The 23600-nt window shown below is 37.6% G+C and overlaps 1 protein-coding gene across 2 annotated transcripts; it reads right to left on the bottom strand.

Annotated features, from left to right (window-relative positions):
* Positions 1-689: 689 nt before the first annotated feature.
* LOC129455990 (immunoglobulin superfamily DCC subclass member 3) lies at positions 690-23600 on the bottom strand. Of its 2 annotated transcripts, none has more exons than XM_055220788.2 (14): positions 23123-23600; positions 15825-16142; positions 14041-14185; positions 13825-13955; positions 13274-13411; positions 12978-13136; positions 8197-8362; positions 6879-7129; positions 6601-6765; positions 6076-6264; positions 4233-4352; positions 3791-3917; positions 3575-3695; positions 690-2924 (listed from the first exon to the last, which is right to left on the bottom strand). In XM_055220788.2, exons 1-14 carry the CDS (start codon positions 23166-23168, stop codon positions 2844-2846), a joined length of 2157 nt encoding a protein of 718 aa, XP_055076763.2. In that variant the 5' UTR covers positions 23169-23600; the 3' UTR covers positions 690-2843. The 2 variants fall into 2 exon arrangements, with proteins under 2 accessions (XP_055076763.2, XP_055076762.2); XM_055220787.2 differs by having other exon boundaries at positions 3575-3707; positions 23123-23599.

Below are 23600 nucleotides of genomic sequence, written 5' to 3'. Positions count from 1 at the left end.
TCTCTTCCTCTGTCTTTTTGGTTGAAGACATCACAGTCTCAAAGTGTTTAAAGCTTTTCTCAGGTTAAAATGACTTAAATGAAGTAAATGTTAAAGCATTGTTTTTCTTCATTGGTTCTAGCCCTTAAACTCTAAGTCTCAACTATGTTTTTTTTCTAATCAGTGGGTCACAATGCGAACAGACATCTCAAATATTACCCTCTGCATTTTGCCCACTGTTTTTTTACATTCCTAACAATTACTTTCATATTCTCGTTCGTCTGCTAAAGAGAAATAAAAAATAAATTGCTTATCAAAACGGAAAAAATAAAAACACAATAATTAAAATATTATTAATAATATTACAAAAAAGGAACATTAAAATTTGCCATCTTTCCAAACCAAGGTAGGTACCATGACAACATTGTGGAACAGAGTATAAGAAAAGTTCTACAAAAGAACCAAACAATGTGTTTAAAATATGAGCAATCTAAGGTTTACCACAATACACAAATCCAGCTAAAAATCTAAAATCTATTTCAGTTCTTTGAAATTCAACATGAAAGCAGTGATTGTGGGTAAACATTTAACACTCATTGTGTTAAAAGATCAACCTGAAGTACAGTATAGGCATCTTTAGTATCTGCACCAAGAAAAAAATCTTGATGTAGCTATACAGTAAAACAAATTGCATGTTTACGTTCTTGGTTCTGTTCAAATGTTACTGTATCGACTTAGTTCCCTTGACTCTTTCTGACATGATATCTTGGACCTCTACTGACCCCAGGTTTGACCTACTGTTGTCCAATCACAACCCAAACAGCAGACGATTCCGGGCCAGATCCGCATGGAAGTCAGCAACTCCAGCGCGGATTCGGCCCAGAGTCGTCTGCTGTCTGGGAAACACACACATATTTATGTATTGACACATACTGTATATGAAATCATCCATATGTACACATGTATGTTCCTGTGCTTTGGTAATGAACTGTGTTACAAAATATAAAGACAATGAATATTAAATATGAAAGAGGTATTTGGTATTATTATTATTATTCTACTATTTGGCAAATTCAACTCTATTATCATAAAGAGGACAAAAATGTTCCTTCTCTTGTATCAACATATAAAATCTCCTTGAAAATATATCCCATTTTCATTTTGGTCATCATTTAAACGTTAAAAGGTAAAGCCAACAAAAATATGCCAGTTCGTAAAAAAAAAGGGAAGACGGGTGAAGTTTGGCAATTGACCATCTTTAAAACGTATTATTTTGGATACTACGCATAAAATAGATTCTATTGCGACTTCCCGTTTAACACGAACTGCAAAAACATCAACACAACGGCTTAGGTTTATCTAAAGAAGTGAAAACCTTAAACATCTTTACATCTTTGGATATCATAAAGCTTGGTTTTCATATCTAAAACGCTTTTTGGATAATCTGCTGCCATGCCCATTTGTTTGGCGAGGAGAAACACGGAGGCTTCTCAATTCAACCATCACCTCACAGCTCCTTCAAGTTCCCATGGCAACCGATTTGGCATCTGGAGAAAAGACCAGTTGGTTTGGCTGGAAAAGAAGCACTTGTTTGACTTTGGATAAACATCCTCTTGATGCCATCATGTATTCCTTGGTGAAAGCAAATTATGAGTATCCTAAGAGTATCCTTTTGGTTTTTTGTGGTATCTCCATGGAAAGGCCTGAACTCATCTCATTAGCCATATATGTCATGCTAACAGAAAAATTCTTGAAGGTCCATACTTTCCATATCACAATCTTTGAACGAAATCCTGCTTTTCATCTTATTCTTTGGAGTTTAGCAACATTTGAAGTTGGCCAAATCATCATAAGCATTATGGATGAATCCAAGCTACTATCCCATCGAATGTGTTTTTAAAGCATTAACACATTTTGAAGGAGTTCGAAAAATCGAGGAGGAGTTTCCCCGGCAGCTTTTGTCTGCTAAGGCAATATTTTTTGGCCAGAGGATGGGCAGCAATTATCCAAGCCTTGGTCACACTCTCCATGGCAGTCGACCAGACGGGTACCCGAATGCAGGTTCTGGAGGCAGCTGGCACAGGCACTGGGACGAGCAGAAGGTATCTGTAAATCTTTTTGGCTGAGGTAGGCGTGCTTTATCAGCAGAGAACTGATATGTTGGCCACGGCGTAACATTCTGAGGTAGCTATCTTTGGACGTACACAGCTTTTGGTGAGTATTAAGGGATAGGAAACAGGAAGGTGGGAAGTATCAGTCACCTTTATGGTTCCCCTGGGCTGTCCTGCCTCTAGGCATGCACGGTGAAACATATAACAATCTATTTACTTGAATTCGCACAACCAAACGCGAAATGCACAAGCAAGGCCACGTCATTTATCTTGGCATTTCCGAGCTAAGGCTAATAAAGGGAACAGACCTCTGTTCCCTCCAGTCATTTCAACTGAAAAGATGTTTTGGGTCAGCATTGTTCATGTAGTTCACTAAATCTTGCTTTGGAGGTTTTTTAATAGAACTGTAAATGGATTGGATTATCAGTATGGCTACATTTCATTACCAAAGGACACGTTGCAAAGGGAAAGTTTTGGTTTTAGCAGAAAGTCCTTTGGTATTAAAACATAAAGGTTTTGGCATCAACTGAAATGGTGTACTGTCTCTCATAAGGCTATCATTTGGTGCATTGGCGTACAAATATTAAGGGACCCGGCTTTTTAATGTGGATGAGACAGGATCAATAACACCCCTAAACACTAGCAGCAGATTTGTTGAAAGGGCAGATATGAATGGGATTAAAGGGGACTTTGGTGGGCAGGCCAGGCAGAGGAACCACAGGGATCTTGATCTCTAGGATGAAGGGTAAGGTGTTAGCCAGTGCCTGTGCCTGGCAGATTGGAGTGCTGCTCTATAAGAACCTGGCATTGGGCCTGGCGATCTGCATTATGACCCTGAAAAATAAAATAAAAAACAAGAGTCAGAGTGACACATTACTCATTCACCAAACCATCGGGGGAGTTTCAGCGGAAAGATTTTCACTTACAGTAGATATTAAAAATAAACCTTGCTACTGATGATAAATGTTGTTAATGTTGTTATATATATATATATATATATATATATATATATATATATATATATATATATATATATATATATATATATATATATATATATATATATATATATATATATATATATATATATATATATATATATATATATATATATATATATATATATATAAATGTGCTATATTTGGCAACAAATTGAAAGACAATCCACGAGAAGAAAAGTGGTGGGCCACCAAAGAGGGTCATTTCTACGATGCAATGCATTTTTATGTCCCTATCACATATGATGTGATGATAGTGAGATCAAATCTTATTTGACTTCTATACTTAAAGGATTTTTTTCTCACAGATGTACTAAAGCAAAATACCATCTGTGATTAACCATCTTTACTGTACATTCCTTAAATGACATGGAGACAGGGTTTAAAAATAGATCCAGGCAGCAATAAAAACACCATATGTGATGAAGACATATGCTGTTTATTCTCAATCATAATGCATAGATGAAGCAAACTGATGATTTTTACCTGTGGCACTAATTCAATGCCTTGAGCAGGCCGTGTTACTGCCTCTTTAGGGATGTTATTGCTTTGAGTGTGGTGTCCGTCTCCACCCTGTGGGACAGACCAGCTGTCCTGTGTCCCCTTACTGCAGAGAAAACTAAAAGAAATGAATCATCTGAGTAAATTTTGAAGTGAATAAGGTGCGTATACTTTTAGTACAGTTCAATAAGTCTGTGTCACCTGCGGCGATATCCAAACATGAGGAAAAGGACGCAGAAAATGATGCAAGCCAAGCCAATGTGGATGCCTATAACAATGCTGCTCAGGGAACTCTCCACACCCCTGCAGTCACATTGGGACTCCTCCCCTGAACAAATAAACATTATGGATATAAACATTTCAGGACTGTCAATTATTATGGTAAAATACTAAATAACACATTTATGTATTTAATTATTACTCCCGACCCGTATGAATATTGCATTATAATTTTATGTTATAACAATTATGTCTGCTTAATTATTTGCTTATGTGCCACAGCAATAGAACATATTTATCTACTTTTTATTTATTATGTAGTGAACTGTGAACAATTAATGAGTCAGCATATCATGTAATTCATATAGATGTAGCGTTAGCCCCCTCACACACACTCTCAAAGTAATTTTTTTTTCTTATTTACCTGCACTGTTTTTAGCACTAGTAGCTCCATCTTCAGCCAGTGAAACCAGTTTCTTTGAACAGTCGCTCTCTCCATTGCCATTGTAAGCCACCAGTTTGACTTCATACACAGCCCCGTTGTCTGAGAAAGAAATGCACACAGCATTACAAACAATGCACATCAATCACAGTTAATCCTGCATTCAGCACATATACTGAACTGGTTTGGATTTTTCTAAGAAATCATGTGCGCTCAGAAAAATGGTCCAAACGCTTTAAAAAACTCCTAATATGTGCCATTATACATATATGTATATACATTTGGTACTAATATGTACCGTTGAAATACAAAAGTGTAGTGGTGCGCGGAGCAAAAACTAATGCGGGGTTAGTTGTAACACGGACTGTTTACATTGTTGCACAACGTTGAGCATTTTGGTTTTCTGGTATTTTTTTCACGCTGCCAGAAGACGATCTCCCGCAAATTATTGGAAATGTAAAATGTTTTTCCAGAGAGTTATTGATGAACGAGTGTTTTGGTGGCATGCAAGTAAATTTTTTCATCATATGTTTAGGTGTGTAAGGTGTGTAAGATACCAAATCCAATGCTATGTCATATAAATCAGTGTCTTGTTGACTAAAACATAGCATCATTTTAAAATATGTCTGCAGCTCTTAGCAACTTTTTTGGTGGGCTTGAAACTATGTTCACCCAGCGGGGTTAATTGTAATGCTGTGTTACAACTAACCCCTCAGCACTTACGATATGAAAACCGCTAACGTTAGCGCAATTCTTGCCGTTGTTTTAAATAGGTTACACACGAATGATTGCTGACTGCTAACATATAAATAAATGTGCCTGTCTTATCAAAAAATCATGTGTCAAATTTATTTTTGTTCATTATCTCAGAATTTGATTTCTGAAACTGTAGTATGGTTATTACAGACTGGGTCACATATAAAAAAAGTTTTGTCATAATTGTGCCGCTTTTTCTCACATATTTAGACATTTGTATCCATTTATAATTGAACAATTGATAGAAAAGGGCTGGATGAATGAATACAGTGTGGATAGCTGTCTATTATAGACAGACATATAAACAATACCCACTTCAAGTATATAGACAAAAAATATTGAAATATTTGCCTGCAAACTTAACCAATTAGTAAGTGTTACAACTAACCCCCTGCCTGTTACAATTAACCCCACCTATAGGGTAAGTTGTAATGTTTGCACTTTTGTCACGTTTGGTGTAATTGTCAAAGAATGGTAAGTACTAGAAACAAACTTCAAATGTTCATTTGTAGCAGAGATGTGTGTGTTGCATGTGTAAAAATATCATTAATCAAACTCAAATATGATTGAGCCAAAACCAAAAAGCGTTAGGTTGTGCCCCGCTCTCCCCTACTTTATTAAAGGGTACCGCCTCAGTGAAAGCTAGGGACCACTTTTGACCATTTTTTTCTGACAGTGGAAGTCCCTAGTAACTAGAAAGTTTTCACCAATATGTTGATTTTCTCATTTCTTTGTGAGTTCCCATTTCTTGTTTTACATTAGCATTTCTCTAAAAAGTTATGACGCACGTCACGTAATAGGACTTGGAAATGTTCCTCTAGGAGCCATTTCCATTTGCTCTCTGTTGCTCATGATGAATGTTGTCGTGTACGAACAACACTGCTCTTCTGGTTGTGCTGGGAATATTTTAACTTTCTCTGTACGAACACTTCGGTGACGGTGTAACAGCTCACATAGATAAACAAGCACTTGAAAGCACCACATACAACCTGTAAACTTCTTTCTGAAGTCTACTTTGGTATATTGAAACCATAAAGCAAAAACACAAAAAACATTGGATGACCCTCACCAAGATGAGAAATGGTGTGTGCGTTGACATTGCAGGGCAACTGAACTGGCCCCTGCATCACTCCGTTGGGGACCCTGCGGTAGGTCAGTCGGAAACCCTCGGTTTTGCCAGGCTTATTTGGCAGCTCCCACAAGACCTGGACTGCTGTGGTATTTATTGCTTTGGTGAAGAATGTAGGTGGACTGGGAACTGGATAAGGTAGATAAAATATACGTTAGATAGAGATAGATAGAGAGAGAGAGAGAGAAATAATTAATTGTGTTCAAGCTAAAACCATAAGGTGGGTGAGCACAAGGGAAGCCACATGATAAATGAAACAGATGTCTGGAAGTAAGCAGGTCCATTCACAAAGAGAAGTGGACACACTAAAGGACATCAGAACAGACAGACAGAGCTACAAAATGCTGACATAAGTCAAAGAAACAGATGGGGCGAGAGATTTATGTTTTTATGGGGTGTGTTGATAGTGTTAGGAATTGTCTCAAACAAAAGAGGATGTTCATGCACATTTCTATGACTACATACCGCCCCCTAGTGTTGTGGTCACAACAATGCTGGACTGTTCACTGGCACCCAGAGGAGAATAAGCCTTCAAGTAGATGGAGTAAGTGGTGGCAGGTTCAAGATTTGTGAGGTCGTGCTGAAATGTAGTTTTAATTACCGCTTCCTGTAACTCTTTACTATCAGGCTCTGGAAAGGAAAGCCAATATGTTGTATTATTGTTGTATAACTAAACTAATAAAAAAAAGAAACATATAGTGTTGTCGCAGAAACACCCTAGAATTCCTGTGGAAGACACTTACCGCCATATTTGCGGATGTGCAGCACATATCCGATGATGGAGTCGGTGACTTCAGCGGGCGGTTGAGTCCAGGAGAGCTGTAGGGTGGTTTTAGACAGAGCCGTAGCTTTTAGACCCTGAGGGGGATCTGGCAGATCTTTGGCAGGGGAGACAGCTAGGCGAGCGCTGGCCTGGTTAGTGCCGGCCGTGTTTTCAGCGATGCACTGATAAATCGCCTCATCTTCGGATGTGATGCGAGTCACTGCTAGGGTGCTTTAAAGATCATATATGGGAAATAAGACATAAAAATGGTTAATTTAATTCAATTCTAAATGTATTCACTATTTTGCATTATTGAAAAGCAGCTTTACTATAAATGCTTATGAGTACAGACATATAAAAAACGTAAACTAAAAATATAGATAATACATGAAATGAATACATAACTCTATGAATTTAAAATTTAACATAACATTAGATTATATAAAGCGCAAGTCTTCAACAGAGGTTATGCAGTGGTCTGCCACTGTTTGATCTTAAAGGGTGAAATAAAAAAATTAATAAAAAAATTAAGAATTTAGGTTAACATGTGCTAACCTAAATTGAATGTGTCTGTGTATATTTTAATGATTATTTAAAAGGGTCTATTTAAAAAAAAACCTAGGCTGAAAGTGAACAGTGACATCTGGTGTAAGTAGTTGGAATAGCATCCATTCAAATAGCTGAAAAGATTAAAGGAAAACAACACAGTTTTTCAATATTTTACTATCTTTTTACCTCAACTTAGACAAATTAATACATACCTATCTTTTCCAATGCGTGCACTTTTAATCTTTGTACAGCGCTTCTTGAATGTGTTAGCATTTAGCCTAGCCCCATTTATTCCTATGGCTCCAAACAAAAGTTTTATTTTGTGACACCATACTTACTCGTGTAACTACTCATGTAAAAGTCTTTAAATGGGGAAAACATGGAAGTGTTTGGTGGCTTCTAATTTCATCCCTGTTTGGATCCTAAGGAATGAATGGGGCTAGGCTAAATGCTAACACATTCACAACACGCTGTACAAAGATTAAGTGCACACATTGAAAAAAATAGAACATAGTGAAATATTGAAAAACTGTGGTGTTTTCCTTTAAGACAGGTAAACATTAAGATATCATAATGGTTTTATATAGCACGTCACAGCTATATTTTATGTAAGTAGGTCGAAACATTATAAGGCATATTTTTTTCTCATTAACCTACTTAAATGTATCACAGTAGATTTAATTGTAAAGCGCATTGCAATTATACGTTTGCATGTTCCTCATAGGAGCCTGATATGAATAGGTGTGTACCTGTTATTGTTAGTGAGTTTGACATTATCTCCAGGTGTGAGTATCTTTCCATTCTTAAGCCAAATGATGTGAGGTTCAGGAACTCCCTGAGCAACACAAGTGAACACAGCACTGCCCCCTGCTGGCTTAGACACAGACTGCGGCCACTGGATGAACTCAGGAGGAGCTGGTGAAAGACAAACATCAGGATGAAGCAGAGATGATCATCATCATCAAGTATATTCATATAATATAATAAAATATTCAATATACCTGCTGCAGAGTATACATTAAAATAACCACGGTAGTACAGATAAATACAATGATATGTACAACCAATTGGACTATCATGATATCATGATAATACTTTGGTTATATAATTTCATATGTTAAATTAGGACTTTACTACAGTAACACACTAAATTCACACATTAGACCTTGAACTTAAATTCTGCTTTTTAAAAGTGTCTCCCTCTATGACTCTCAGCACACAGATGCAGGTTCACTGTTCCGCTTAACACCCCTTCAGTGTCCACACAATGGCCATGCATATATGTAGAGCCCTCCAGACCCCGAGACTATGCATCTCATTGATCTATTGACACCCCCCACAACCAGACATCCCCAAATAAGCCCCTTCTCCCTGGGAAGAGGGTTCGAGATGGTCTGCTGGGGTGTGGAAGGTCATGGGTCAAAGGGAGCCCAGTTTTAATAGAGGGCTATTAATCAATGTAGGCATGGATCTTTAAAACAGCGCTGCTTCCTCCTTAAATTTTTTAAACTGGTGGACAAAAATATAGATTTGCCAGATCAATATAAGTCATGGAGAGGCTGTTTAATTGTGTTTCACAGCTGACTGTTGTGCTTTTCAATAATGTGGCCTATAAATGGGATTAAGAAAGAGAGTTATCAGATCAGTTGAATGCATTGAGGAATTAGGTTGATACGTTATAACTTCCTCAAATGTTTCAAGTTAAATCGTTATGTGAAATCTGAATATCATGCATCAAGCAAAAATTTATCATACTGGTGCTCATAGGTCTGAAACATGCAGTTTTTGCTGTCTGCATTTTAGGACTTAACTGAAAGTGGGAGGAGTTTAAATGCACTGCATCTAATAAAACTATAGCAAAACACAATAGGACAGAGGTCATTTCAGACCTCCAGATGCAACCCGAAAATGGCGTGCGTGTGTGTGTGTGTGTGCACTTAACACTTGAACCTAACTAAAACTGTTATGTACCATGATGTAACACTGCATGTATGCATAGAAAACCATGGTATAAATGTAAAAATATGTAGTGCTAAATCTTATACTAAATGAATTATAATTATGTGCTGCATGTGAAATGAATTATCATATGGGCTGCATGTGTCATAAATGTTTAACTTTAAAGGGACACTCCACTTTTTTTTTAAATTAGTCTCATTTTCTAGCTCCCCTATAGTGAAACATTTGATTTTTACCATTTTGGAATCCATTCGGCCGATCCGGGTCTGGCGCTATCACTTTTAGCATAGCTTAGCATAGTCCATTGAATCTGATTAGACCATTAGCATTGTGCTCAAAAATGACCAAAGAGTTTAGATATTTTTATTGAAGTTACATCAGGCGCAAATTATATACGGAGTGCCCGAAAATAATCCCCTGCTATATAAAGTTACCAAGGGGACTATTTTCGGGCACTGCGTAATATTATTGCGCCTGCTGCAGCCATGTTACGGCAGCAACGTCCTTGATTATTACACCAGAATGAGAGTATAGTTCCTAGTCATATTATCGGCCTAGAAAATCGCAACTTTTAATTTTCTGTCGGTCTTAGTACACGATTAACTACAAGAGAGTCAAGTTTTAAATAGAAAAAATATCGAAACTCTTAATCAGATTCAATGGATTGTGCTAAGCTATGCTAAAAGTGATACCGCCAGACCCGGAGATCAGCTGAATGGATTCCAAAACTATAAAAATCAAATGTTTAACTCTAGGGGAGCTGGAAAATGAGTATATTTTCAAAAAAAGTGTAGTGTCCCTTTAAGGGTCATTCTCAGATACAGCGTCGATACCAGTATGACAAATTTAGATTTAAGATTTCACTACAAGTTTGGTTCTCTGCCTGCATTAAGACTATTTCAGACTGAATTGGTGGTAGTAAACAGCATCAGATCATTAGGAGACTGCTGTCTACGCTGCATAACTAACCAGCCGAGTCTTTACAACTAAGATTCAACTGACAGTTTCATCATGCAATCCATCTCACGTATTGATCAGTTATTCTTTTAGTTAAGGTCATAGATCCAACCTTGAATTTTGATCAGGTGCCTTTTTTTCATTCATTGATTGTGTTAATTGACTTATGTAATCAATGAGTATTATTAAAAAAAACACATCTGACACCTGATGTGTACTCATTCATACAAATAAATAATAATACTTGTATCATCCATATGCATAACAAAGTAAGGTTTATTTGTTTTGAGATTATTCAACTGAATGTCGCCATAACTTCAATCAATCACACTGGCCTCCATGATCAATATGAATACATTTTAATACCGGTGAAAGAGACTTTTCTACATTAACGTCAGGCAAACCCTTCATCTAAAGCAGCTGCATCAAAAAGCCTTCTCGAATCACTTCACAACCATTTTTCTAATGAAACTAAAGGGAAAGAATGAAAAGAGGGGTTCCCTCAACACAAAGCCGTCATTTCCCCCATGAACTTCGTCATCCGCGGCCTGACCACCAGCTGTGACGAGAACAACTGCTTTTGAAACGCTATGGAAACCATGGGGGAGGGGTTACGAACGGCACCCTTCCTCATTTAAGCCCCTCCCTTGGTTCTTCATCACCGCCGTCTGTCAAAAGAGACTCCACCCCCTCCCTGTGACCATTCTCCTAAGAGCTTCCTAGGCCAATGTCAAAGGTGAAAAATGAAAGGTCAGAGGTGAAGATACCTCACCCCTCCCAAAAACATACACACATGCTAGAAAAAAACTGCTGCTCTTTGCCTGTCCGTCTTGCTTTTGATCTCCATTGTTCAACATCCTTACTCAGCATCTGCTCCGACCAAACCCATGGCCTTCAACCCTGTGTGAAAGTGCAGATCTACAAAAGAGCAGACGGTAACCTGAACTCTCAGCTCTGAACTTGACTATGATTTCCCTTTTTTGACTGACCGCTCCAGAAATAGGATTCAGTACAGAACATTACTTTACATATTTCTGTCAAAGATACCATTTTAAAAAATCCTAACTATATATTTGCACAATTCATTATAGAGTGATTTGTTTCATATTTTTCTATAAAAGTGATCTGGTTTAGTTTATGTTGGAAACCTGCAGACGTTTTCAGAAAAGATACTAGATTCTATTTTGGGTAAATAACCAAACCTAGTCTCTTTGTTGTAATCTAACACAAAACAGTGGATCAATAAATGAATCGTTACATTCAAGATTACCTCCCCCAATGGCTTCGCTCCCAATTCTATTGTAAAAGACTGATAGGGGTAAATATTGATTGATCAAGCTAAAGCTGGACACAGAACCAAAAACTATTTAATAAATGAACAGATGCAAAAGCTAAAGGACATCAAAATAATCTGCATTACCCCTAGGTATGTTATGTATTAAAATTAATGGGCATGATGCTTCCCTTATATGCAAATATTCATTGGAATACGTATTTACAGCTACTCTGTGAAATTAAATATTACTCGTTCATCAGGCTGGTTTCATGGACGATTCACCCATTTGCTCTCACGTAATTCCGTCCCAAGTCCCGCAGTGTGTACCTACTTTGATGATGGATCAAATAAAAGGATCACATATACACCTCAGGGATATATGATCAGGTTGAATATAAGGACAGTAGCAGTGTGATGGATGAGCTGTGTCATTGGGGTGTTGATGGGGGGATATCTCCTAACAGCTGACTCCATTACCAATGCTTTTCCTCTCACCATCAGACCCAGCTGGACAGCACCAGCAGGGCTACATTACCATAACGAGAGAGACAGGGTCTCACACCAACAGACCCGGTACAGAATAAGGAAAGCCCAGCCGCTATGCAGGAAGGGCCAAAGGTGAGATAAGGGAGGGCCTGATTATTGACTTCTGTTTCTGGACCGACCAGTCAGATTTTGGGAGTCATGTTCCCTGAATCCAATTCGGGTTGATGTGTGGTCATTAAAGCACCCAACAAAGACCAATAAACACACTATATCAGACACAGCAATAAACAAAGATCTATACTCACACACTTCACATAAAGCTATGAAGTGTGCAACAAAATAAAATGACTATATAGTGTCAGAACAATGCAGAATTTAGTAGTGTGAGGTTATATATATATATATATATATACAGTGAGGAAAATAAGTATTTGAACACCTTGCTATTTTCCAAGTTCTCCTACTTAGAAATCATGGAGGGGTCTGACATTGTCATCGTAGGTGCATGTCCATTGTGAGAGACATAATCTTTGGAAATGGTGGTCCCAGCTCTTCTCAGGTCATTGACCAGCTCCTGTAGTCTGATTGTATGTGGTGGACAGGTGTCTTTATGCAGCTAACGACCTCAAACAGGTGCATATAATTTAGGATAATAAATGGAGTGGAGGTGGACATTTTAAAGGCAGACTAACAGGTCTATGAGGGTCAGAATTGTAGCTGATAGACATGTGTTCAAATACTTATTTGCAGCTGTATTATACAAATAAAAACAAAAAACCCAAGATCCAGTTGTAATTTAGGAAATTTTGGTTTTCTAGTTTTGAAAAATATCATACAAGCAAAAATCCTTACCTTGCACTACAAGCCTGCCCAATGCAGTACGCCTCATCCTGGTACCAGGCCGGTTGGCAGCACACACATAGACTCCGGAATGTTGAAGTGAGACATCCGAGATCATCAGGTTACCTGTGCCAAGCACCTGTATGCCCTCCACTCCGATCGATCTCCCATCTGATACAAAAGCACAGGACGTGCATTCAAAGTTATTTATATAGCACCACAGATCTCCACATCAGTTTCAACATCTTACATTTAAAGAAGATAATATGCCTAAAATGATCGTCTTTAGACAGTTTAAGGTTTCTTACCAAGTCGACTCCAAGACACGATGGGTCGAGGGTTTCCGGTGGCAATACACTCCAGGATGGCCGTCTGATGGACGGTGATGGTGAGGTTCTGAGGGCCGGACAGAATAAACGGTTCCTTGTAGGTGCGAGAGCCCTCTCCTGAGAGTAAAAGGGCAAATATAGAGATGATAAACCTGGAACTAAATTACAGCTCACAAATATTAGATTGACATTTGACAGCATGACATTTCACAATGATCAATGTGCTGGTGCGGTCTTTCTTGAATGATGCCATCAATGCAAACAGAATTTAGCATGCTTCAATAGGCTTTAGATATATTAGGACATTTAAGTCGTTTTTACAAAAAAAACTTACAGGTGTGCAGTGATATATGTTTAAATATGTCAATGCAAGGTGTTTTTAAATTAAGGCAGCTCAAACATGTATTTTAGTCTTGCATTTGCACCACTAAGATGGCTTTATTGTGTTCTTCAAAGTGGTAAGAAGCTTTGGTTAAAAGTGTCTAAATGTAAATGCCTAAATCTAAAAGCATGTTGAAGACAATACTGACCGGTTACGTTGAGGTACGCTTCGTGGCTATAACGTGTGTTGGCTATATTGGTGGCTACACAGCGATAAAAGCCCACGTCTGCTTTCTTCACTCCTGTAATCTGCAGAATTCCCATCGGGAGAAGCGTGTACCTGAAATGAAATATTAAAGTGAATGAATGATTGTGTGGAAGTGAAAAGGATTATCAACACAAACAGTCAGAAAGGTCTTTGGTACCTTTCATCAGATGTTCCAAGTGCGGCACGATCTTTCTCCCAAGTGATGTTGGCTTCGGGTATCCCACTGACCTGGCACTGGAAACGCGCGACCCCTCTCTCATCTACCGACATGGACTCTGGATGAGTATGGAATTTTGGAAGAGCTGTGGGAAAACAGACAGGAAGTAAGGCATTGTGGAAACATCATAAATATCTGGATTTAAAAAGTGGGGACATTTAAAACACAACGTTGCCAGTCATGTTCGTTTTTCTAGCAAAGGAGTCCAAGTTACATTTTTTGTTGCATAACACTAACCAAATAATTCACATATGGGAAATTACTATGTTAGTCAAGCAATTATATAAGACTGGCTTAAATGTATTTGTGATCCTGACTGTGAAATCCCAGCTAAAATCATTTTTGTGATTTACCGTTTTCTACATAATGTAAAGAACATTCTGTGAAAATATACCCTGGTATCTTTAATATTGACTGAGTTTGGTCATGTCAAAGATTGAAATCAATGATGAAATCTAACTTTTATGCTCCTGATGTGATAATAAGATTAAGAGACTTTAGCCATGATTTCACAGACCGGGTCACATAATACACTTACACTAACTAAATAAAAGATTCATTCCAAACTTTTATTATGAATGATACTGGCAACCAAAATGTTGATTTCTAAAGCAGGATAAGGTGCTCAGAATGCTGTGGCTTCAATTACCTATTTATTCATATAATCAATAAGGGGGTGTTGGAGATAGGGGGTTTTAAATGCAAGTTCATTGCCATGGTAACATGGCAACCTCTGGGAAAGCATGTGTAGCGACAAGCATAATTCTACAGGATAATCACCCAACCTACTGCTTTTATAGGACTAAAGGGAGAGCAAGTGGTTTGGATAGATTGAAGGCAAGTACACTTTAAAAATGTTTAAATGTTGGGTTGTTTTAACATAAAATCCAGGGTTGCTCGACTTGTACTTACTTGGCTAAGGTCTTATAATTTAGGAACATCAAACTTTATATTTAATCATTGATTTCAGTTTTATTTCAATCTTACTCAGTCAATATTAAAGATATCAACGTTATATTTTCAAATTACATGATGTGGGATGATTTTACCTGTATGTACAGTACTGTGCAAAAGTCTTAGGCCACCATTACCAGCTTTGTTGTTTTACTAAAGTTTTAATGTCCATCCATATGTATTTTTCATTCTTTTTTAAGATACAAACAGAAAATACAGGAAATATGTTTACAAAATTAAAAACAAAACAATTTTCAGAACTAAATGTCTTCAGGCATCAGTCAGTATTAAGTGTGACCTCTCTTGGCATGAAACACATCTTGGGCTTTTTTGAGGAGACTGATGTCATTCGATTAGAATTAAAAATTAGGATTTAATTTTATTTAGGTTTAAGAGATCCTGCAGCTGCCTGCTATTGCTCCAGTGGAAGTGGACTTTACCCTAAATACACTTCAGCTTATACTTTTATACTGTTTTTAATACTACATACACATTTCCTGTATTTTCTGGTTGTATTCCAACAAAGAGACTGAGAAACAACTATACATGATCACCATACAATTGCAAAAACAACAAATCTAATGGTAGCATGGTGCCCTAAGACTTTTGCACTGTACTGTATATATGGACTTTATGTGGTAACATTAGAATAAATACAAATAAACAACAACTGTTTATATCCACCATGAATAGAGCAGGTGTGGTAATCAGTGTATGTTCATATGATTGCTTAGCCTTGTTTCTAACACATCTACTCTTCTGTCACTCACATGCAAGCTGCACTCGGGCTTTCCGGCTGACCAGCATGCCATAGTGATTCTGTGCAGCGCAGTAATATTCTCCAGCATCTGTGGCGTCTCCATCTCGCCTCTTCTGGAAACTGCGGATCAGGAGCGTGCCGTTGGACAGGACCTTTGCCCGACTGCCCAGCTCCGTACGCAGTGGCGCTCCGTTCCTATGCCACGTGATTGTGATGGGACTCTCTCCTTCCACACTGCAGTCCAGCATAAGAGGTCTGTCCCGTACCGCGATCACATCGCTGGGTTCCGTAATGAAAGCCAGCTCAGAACCATTACACATACCTAAGACTGACAAAAAAGATTAAGGTGAGATCAGAACAGATCAGCAGACAGAACAGTAAAGGGGACATTTTACAAGACTTTTTTAGATGTCAAATAAATCTTTGGTGTCCCCAGAGTACATATGTGAGGTTTTAGCTCAAAATACCATATAGATAATATATTATAGCATGTTAAAATTGCCACTTTGTATGTGTGAGCAAAAATGTGCTATTTTTGGGTATACGTCAAAATGCAAATGAGCTGATCTCTGCACTAAGTGGCAGTGCCATGGTTGGATAGTGCAGATTAAGGGGTGAAATTATTCCCTTCTGACATCACAAGGGGAGCCAAATTTAAATGACCTATTAAAATTGGTTTACCAAAACTAAGTTACTGGGTTGATCTTTTTCAAATTTTCTAGGTTGATAGAAGCACCCAATTATAGCACTTAAACATGGAAAAAGGCAGATTTTCATGATATGTCCCCTTTAATATAATATATATAGTTTACAATACAGAATTCAGATAAGATAATTTCATAGATAAGATATATGATCTCTATGAGTCATTGATTTCAATCTTTGCCTTGACCTTACTCAGTTAATATTAAAGACTTCAAGGTTATATTTTCACAGAATGTAATTTAAATAATTGACATTAAAATAAGCATGGTTAGATGTTCTCAGCTATTTTGTATTTTGTACATACGAAACTTTAAAGTCTGATGTTCTCTTTGTTCAACATTACGATTCGTTTTTTTTTTTCAATTCAAACAATAAAAACTGCAATGAAAGCGACACCTCAAAAAGAGCTAAGAGGCAAACTTTCAATGCCACCCCCCCACATACACAAATGTAAAACTGCATTTGTGTTCTTTTCTGGAGTGATGTCATTGTGCGCTTTATCATCTAAGCATATCTGCCTATTAACTCAATATCACCAAAGCAAACCTGCCCATCACAATGGAGGCAAACGCAATGCAACCAGTGAACCGTAATGGTCTGTGACAAAGCCAGAGTAGCAGAGCTGGAGAACTAGGCTGAGTTATGGGGTCAAGTTAGAGGAACCCCTTTTGAGTCAACCCACCTCGATGACAATAGCTCTGTGACGACACCATTTTCCAACCAACTCCTCTCCAAAAAACAAGCCCCCGGCAACCACTAGGAACCTTCTGCACCTCTCTCGGTCTGGACCATCTGCCCCCCACTTATACAAACCCCCACCGCTCTGAACCCCCGGCCGGTCACATTTTCCTTTCACTCTGATTCCAGGGTGACTTTCCCATGCCACTTATTTGCCCCAGTCTTTCCTCATTGTCAACTCTTACTACATGGCCATTGCGCACATCTCCCCTCCTTTTCATATGGAGAAACCCAGACCTTCAGCCACCCTTAATGTGACCTTTGGAGATGGCCGGTGTCTTTGGCAGCTGTTGTGCTGAACAACACAAGTCTGCTCTTGAACTTGCACTAGATGAGATGTGAAGTACCTACAGCATCTGTTAGGTAGATATAACCTACACCCCCCCTTTAATGTGCATTTCTTTTATTATTAACATATTTGTGGTCTTCTGCTGCTACCTGCATTCTTGATCATCTCATTTGTTATTTTCCTGTCTTATGACTACTACTAAGTGCTTTAGGCAAAGATTTTCAGTATTAAAATTCGTCTTTCTACATCCAACAGCTTATTATTTTAAACACTTAGTTTCCTATAGGCCCTGTGGAGCTACAAGCAGATGTTGTGTTATGTTAATGGAAGTGATCCTTCACTATAATAAGGTTGGCTGCCAATTTAGAGGGGATACTTTATAAAACAGCTACAGCAAACTTTACTCATGACAGCATGAGCAGATAAGCCCTATCATATTACAGGACTAATACCTATAGGCCTTACAGAGTTAGACACAAAATTAATACCAGAAGCACGCAGATCTATAAAAAAGATAAATTCATCCACATTAACACTGAAGGGGATATCTGAGATTCTGCTTTTGCTCTCATGTCACACACTAAGCAGATGTGAATGGGAAGAAGCTCTTCCTTTTTCTGTTTTTACGAGGATCTGACTCATCCCTGACGTATTTCATCCAATGTGTTAATGAAATTCAAAGGTCCCAAGGGAAGGGGGGTTATGTCACGCATGCTGAGATACTGGGTGTATGTGACACATGGACGTATAGGCAAAAAAGAAATGGGTATACAAATGAAAAACAGTCTTAAAACGTATAAGAAAAAATATGTTTTAGGGTTTAAAGGGGAATGTGGCAGTGTGACAATAAAATATATAAAATGCAAAACCCTCTAAATGCGTTTGACATGATTTCTTGTAAATTTGCATTTTTATCAGCTTCTTAAAGGGATAGTTCACTTTATAATAAAAATTCTGTCATCATTTACTCATCCTCATGTTGTTCTAAACCTGTATGAATTTCTTTTTTATGATGAACACAAAAGAAGATATTTTGAGAAATTATGGTAAACACACAGCAGCAAGTGACCATAGACTTCCATAGTAGGAATAAAAAATATGATGGAATTGAAAGGGGTCCGTCAACTGTGTGCTTACCATCATTTATCACAATATTTTCTATATCATTTATCACAATACTTCCAAAATATTTTTATTCCTACTATGGAAGTCAATGGTCACTTACTGCTATCTGTTTACTATCATTTCTCAAAATATCTTCTTTTGTGTTCATCAGAAAAAAGAAATTCATACAGGTTTATAACAACATGAGGATGAGTAAATGATGACAGAATTTTCATTTTAAAGTGAACTATCCCCCAAAACACTGGTATTACTGAATGGCCTGAGGCTGGGATTAAGCAAATTTGAAGCAAAAGTATTTGATGAATGTATAATATGTGCCAAGAATATTAATATCATTATCTCAGTTTTGGTGTTTAGCGGCTTTTGCATCTCAATTAAATATACAAATTCAGACGTTTTCTAGAGGATTACTATATTAGTTTGCTTATGATCCAATAAGTCTTACATCTCCATTGTTTCTTTTAGCCATTGTGCATAAGATTTGTTAATTATAAGTCCTCTGTAGTTGGGGAAAATGTTTTCAAAATGTTATCAAAAGTTGCTCTTAGTATGCAAATAACCCATTCTGAGACCCAAACCGAAGTGTGATTGAGAGCTCAAGTCTGAGGATAATTCAGCTAATTCAGACGAAAGCTGGATATAAATGAGGTTTTGGGGGATTGTTGAGGATGTTCTGAGCAGCATGAGACCCCCACCCTTTGGGGTGCGACCTCAGTCCCTAAAGGGTCATGAGAGAGTTGGTGAAGGGTGGATGAACAGGGTGGAGCTTAAGACGGACAGCCTGCGTCCAGTCCCAGCCCCCAATTCTAAGTCCATTGTCCCCAGCCCAGGCATTGGACCTGAACTTCACAAACTATTGTGGACAGCCAGACTAAATGTCCTCATTTTTCAACCTCAGAGATGCTGAAGGGTCAATGTGGCGAACAAACATTAGGAACTGGTCATCAGTATTAGGCTACTCAGAACTTACTAATGTAATAACACAGTAACCTGAGCACTGCAAATGTTCTCAAAGACATCACTGCAGCATCTGCACCTTCACTAAAACATAACCAAACTGATTAGGAACATACGCAATATCTATAGTGCAAAATTAATGCTTTAACATATGTGACCCTTCCTGTGAAAACCCAGCTGAAGTCATTTTTAGTGATTTGTTTCATCCTTCATAATATGGGGTAAGCCCATGACAAATAATGAAATCAATTGAAATCAAACTTTGATGCTCCCAAACTCATAATTTGATTGAGACTTTAGCCTGGATTTCACAGACAGGGTCCCATATTAATACCAATAAAGCATGGAAATGCATATTGCATGCAAACTGAAGTGCTCTGCATTAAAACTACTAAGCCTTAAAATTTGGAAATATTTTTATGCACTTAACACTGACTATGTATGACAGACTGATGTCTTTAGTAAAAAAAATTATTTACTTCAGATCTATTAGATCATCTATGCTCATTATAATTTCTATATAGGCCTAAGCACACACAATTTTAGCATTATTTCAAACTAGGCTGCCATTCTGAAAATGTGAAAGAAGTCGTAAATGCATATAAACATTCACAAATTCCTTTCGCCTTCCATTATGTCCATAGAGGCAGCATGAGATCTAACGTAAACAATAGCTGAATGCAAACTTGGGGGAGGAATCGTAAAGAAAGGGGGGCTCGGACTGCGCTGGGTGGGCTTCTTTTGACTCCATAATGAGAGTTAAACTCTCCCCGCCACAAGAACCCTGCACAAACACTCCATTGTGTCGGTCAATCATTGAGGTGGAAGTTGTCTTTTGTTTAAACACTGATTGTCATTAGGTGGCATATGCCAAGTTCAAAGTCATGCAAACACAATTACACTTCCAATCAAAAGAGGAAACAATCCCCTGCTATTTCGGAACACCCACCTCATTTACCCCAAGAGACAGTTAGCATTCACCAACTTAAATATTGGATAAATATTGGGCAGAACACAAGACTGGGTTAAAAATTACCCAATGCTGGGTTGTTGATACCCAACCTTGGGTTATAATAATATAAATATAGCAATATTTACCTAGCATGGGTTAAAAACAACCCAGCCATTTTTAGAGTGTGATGAGATCGTTGCGGTGGGTCAAAAACCTCTCCTGAAAAGCCTTTGCCAAACATGAAACCTTTAGGTAAAATCAATAAGTAATATGCTCCAATTGGAGGGGGGAACACAGCCCATCACCATGGCCTCAGGTCTTTAATTATTGGGATAAGAACCAGAAGGGGAACCGGGTTTCCATTAAGGCAATCTCATTAATGGAAGAACCCAAGGGTTAACATATCCTGCTGTCACAGTAAGTTTGTAATGCTACAAGTGATGTTGGTTCCTTTAGCTTGATAAAGCTTGTTGACTTTTCTAGAACCGACAGCTGAACTTTAAATCATGTCATATCTTGCATGAATTGTATTATGGCCTCTAAACGAATTACACTATATCTGACCTCCATTACAACAAAGTTTGCCTTACGAAAATGTCACCAGTTACAACTAAAATTATGGACTTGACACACAAATATTTTCTGCTGGAAACCGTTTAGTCCATTTATTTTGGGTGTTTCAACAGAAATACGGTTTGTGTATATTAGCTCCACAGATCCATGCTGTGATTTGACTTTGCTTCATAATTGTACCTTCAGCAGGGGAGAGCCCTATTGTATTACCCTTAGACACTGGCCACCCACTGCAACTTCACAACGCACTTGCCTGACCAATATAATGCTTATGTGGATAAGTCTTGTAAGTATTAGCAGCCTGCTGAAGATGAATGAGAACTCAGCAGAGATCAAGAGTTTGTGGACATGGACGTGAGCAGCTGTGCGGGGATTACCCCAGCATAAACATATTCAGGTATGCACACGCACACACATTCACAACTTTAAGGCGATTTTAAATATTCCCCAGCTTTCCAATAAGGCATCACTAGTGTCATGGAGATGAGGGTGTAAGGGTCAGGTCAAATGGGGTGAGGAGGGGTGGCCACTTTTGTCTCCGTGGCTCTTTTTGCTCCACCCACTTTGGACTGCTCCGCTGTCCAGACGGGGGACCCCAAAGGTTATTACCGCCCCTGGGTCACCACCGTCCCTCTGTCTATAAGGTCATCTGTTTCACCCCCCTTCTTATAGAGACTCACCATCACCTTCTGTTCAACTTTTTGACTTTGTTTATTTATTCTTCCACCAAGAGATTTATTCTAAAGACAAACATGATCCAACCTCATGCCAATAAGCTCTGGTTTAAAAATAAACGATTTTTAAAGCATACAAACGTATTTTAAGACATATATTTTTGTTGGAGCAGCACAAATGTGGGTGTATGTTTTGATACATGGATTGCTAAGAAGGGTCTATGTCTAAGGATTTTGCTGCAGGACATTATGAGTTGTTCATTTCAATTTTGAGTATATGATGAGTCTATCCCAGCAATAGCAATAGTTTAGCTTTTATGTGATTTTAAATCAATGAAGTAAGATGTTCAGATCTGATAATTCAGCGTTAATTAAAAAGCATGGTGAAAAACTATGTTATTGTTAGTGTTTTGACGTTTGTATATTTTTCTTCTTTTTTCTTCTTTCGTGATATAATAAACCCTAAGTTGAACAATAATGAAACTAAGCTAATTTTGTGAAATAAGGACTTCAATGCAAACACATAAGCTAATGTGTTTTTTTATCACAATAAACATATCAAACTTGTCCAAATTAAAACGTTTATCAGTGAGAAATACAGTTCAATTATGAATTTAACACAACCTCCAAGAAACAATAAATAAATAAATAAAAACAGCAACAAAAAACGTAATAAAAACTTAATAGGATATTATTAAAATGACTACTAAACCTTTCACACATCCAGTAGTTTGTTTCTGCATAAGCAAACCTTACTGCATACACGATTGTATGAATATAACTTTAAAATGTGACTGTAACCGCCAAATTATTTTTTGTAAATATTTATTTGATTTTAATTTTGATCTACAATGGGACATTTATTTATGTAGACCTATATCTATTTATTTATAATAATTAACAATATTTCTTTAGCATTTATAAATCTTAATTCAAGTTAACTTCAGCAGCATTTCTAACACCTTTTCAAAATCAACATTTGTTAACATTAGCAATTTTATTGTTATTAGCTAAAATAAAAAAAAAAGTTTATTAAATGCTGAAACTATATTGATCATTGCTAGAAATGTTAACTAATGGGTTTACTAATGTTAACAAATACAACTTTATAGTAAAGGTCTATATTTTAGTTGCGTTTAGATTAAATCATGACTTCGTGACAAGTTTGTTATGAACTATGCTTTTCTAAAAATATCCCTTTAGTGAAGAATGAAGTAAAAAAAGTTAAAATCAAAGTGAAGTTTAGACCTTATGTTTAAAGTTTATAAACAGACATTATTTTAGTTTATACTCACCACAACAGATGAACGTCAGGAAGGTCAGTACAATCCGCGGCTTCATTTTCTTCTGTAAATCCTGTCAGAAACTGCAAACAGCTTCTACTTTGGTCTATGAAACGAGTTTAAGACGAATATTAAGTGGAAAGTAAACGTATAACTTGTTATTTTCCTCCCCGAATTAAAACTTATCAAAACATCTTCAACACATCCACGCTTTTAATCCAGCTGGACGCTGCTGGTCACGTCCACGTTCACAGTGAGAATGAATGTGACTGTCCGGTGTTCAGCTTCAGCACCAGCGGACAGCGCAGGGCTCATTTATTATTCATACACGCGCGGACACTACAAGAGCTCGCTCCCGACGCGTGCGCGCTCTCGACAGTGAAAGACAGGTGGGTCTCTAATGAACCAATCGTTAAACGAAAGTGCGGTGATATTTATATAAGCAAAAATATGACTTTATCGGAGCACCACCGGAGAGTTCACTCATAAA

The sequence above is a fragment of the Misgurnus anguillicaudatus genome, chromosome 20 (assembly GCF_027580225.2).
Source record: "Misgurnus anguillicaudatus chromosome 20, ASM2758022v2, whole genome shotgun sequence".
Classification (NCBI taxonomy): domain Eukaryota; kingdom Metazoa; phylum Chordata; class Actinopteri; order Cypriniformes; family Cobitidae; genus Misgurnus; species Misgurnus anguillicaudatus.
This window is presented reverse-complemented; position numbering and strand designations above follow the sequence as displayed.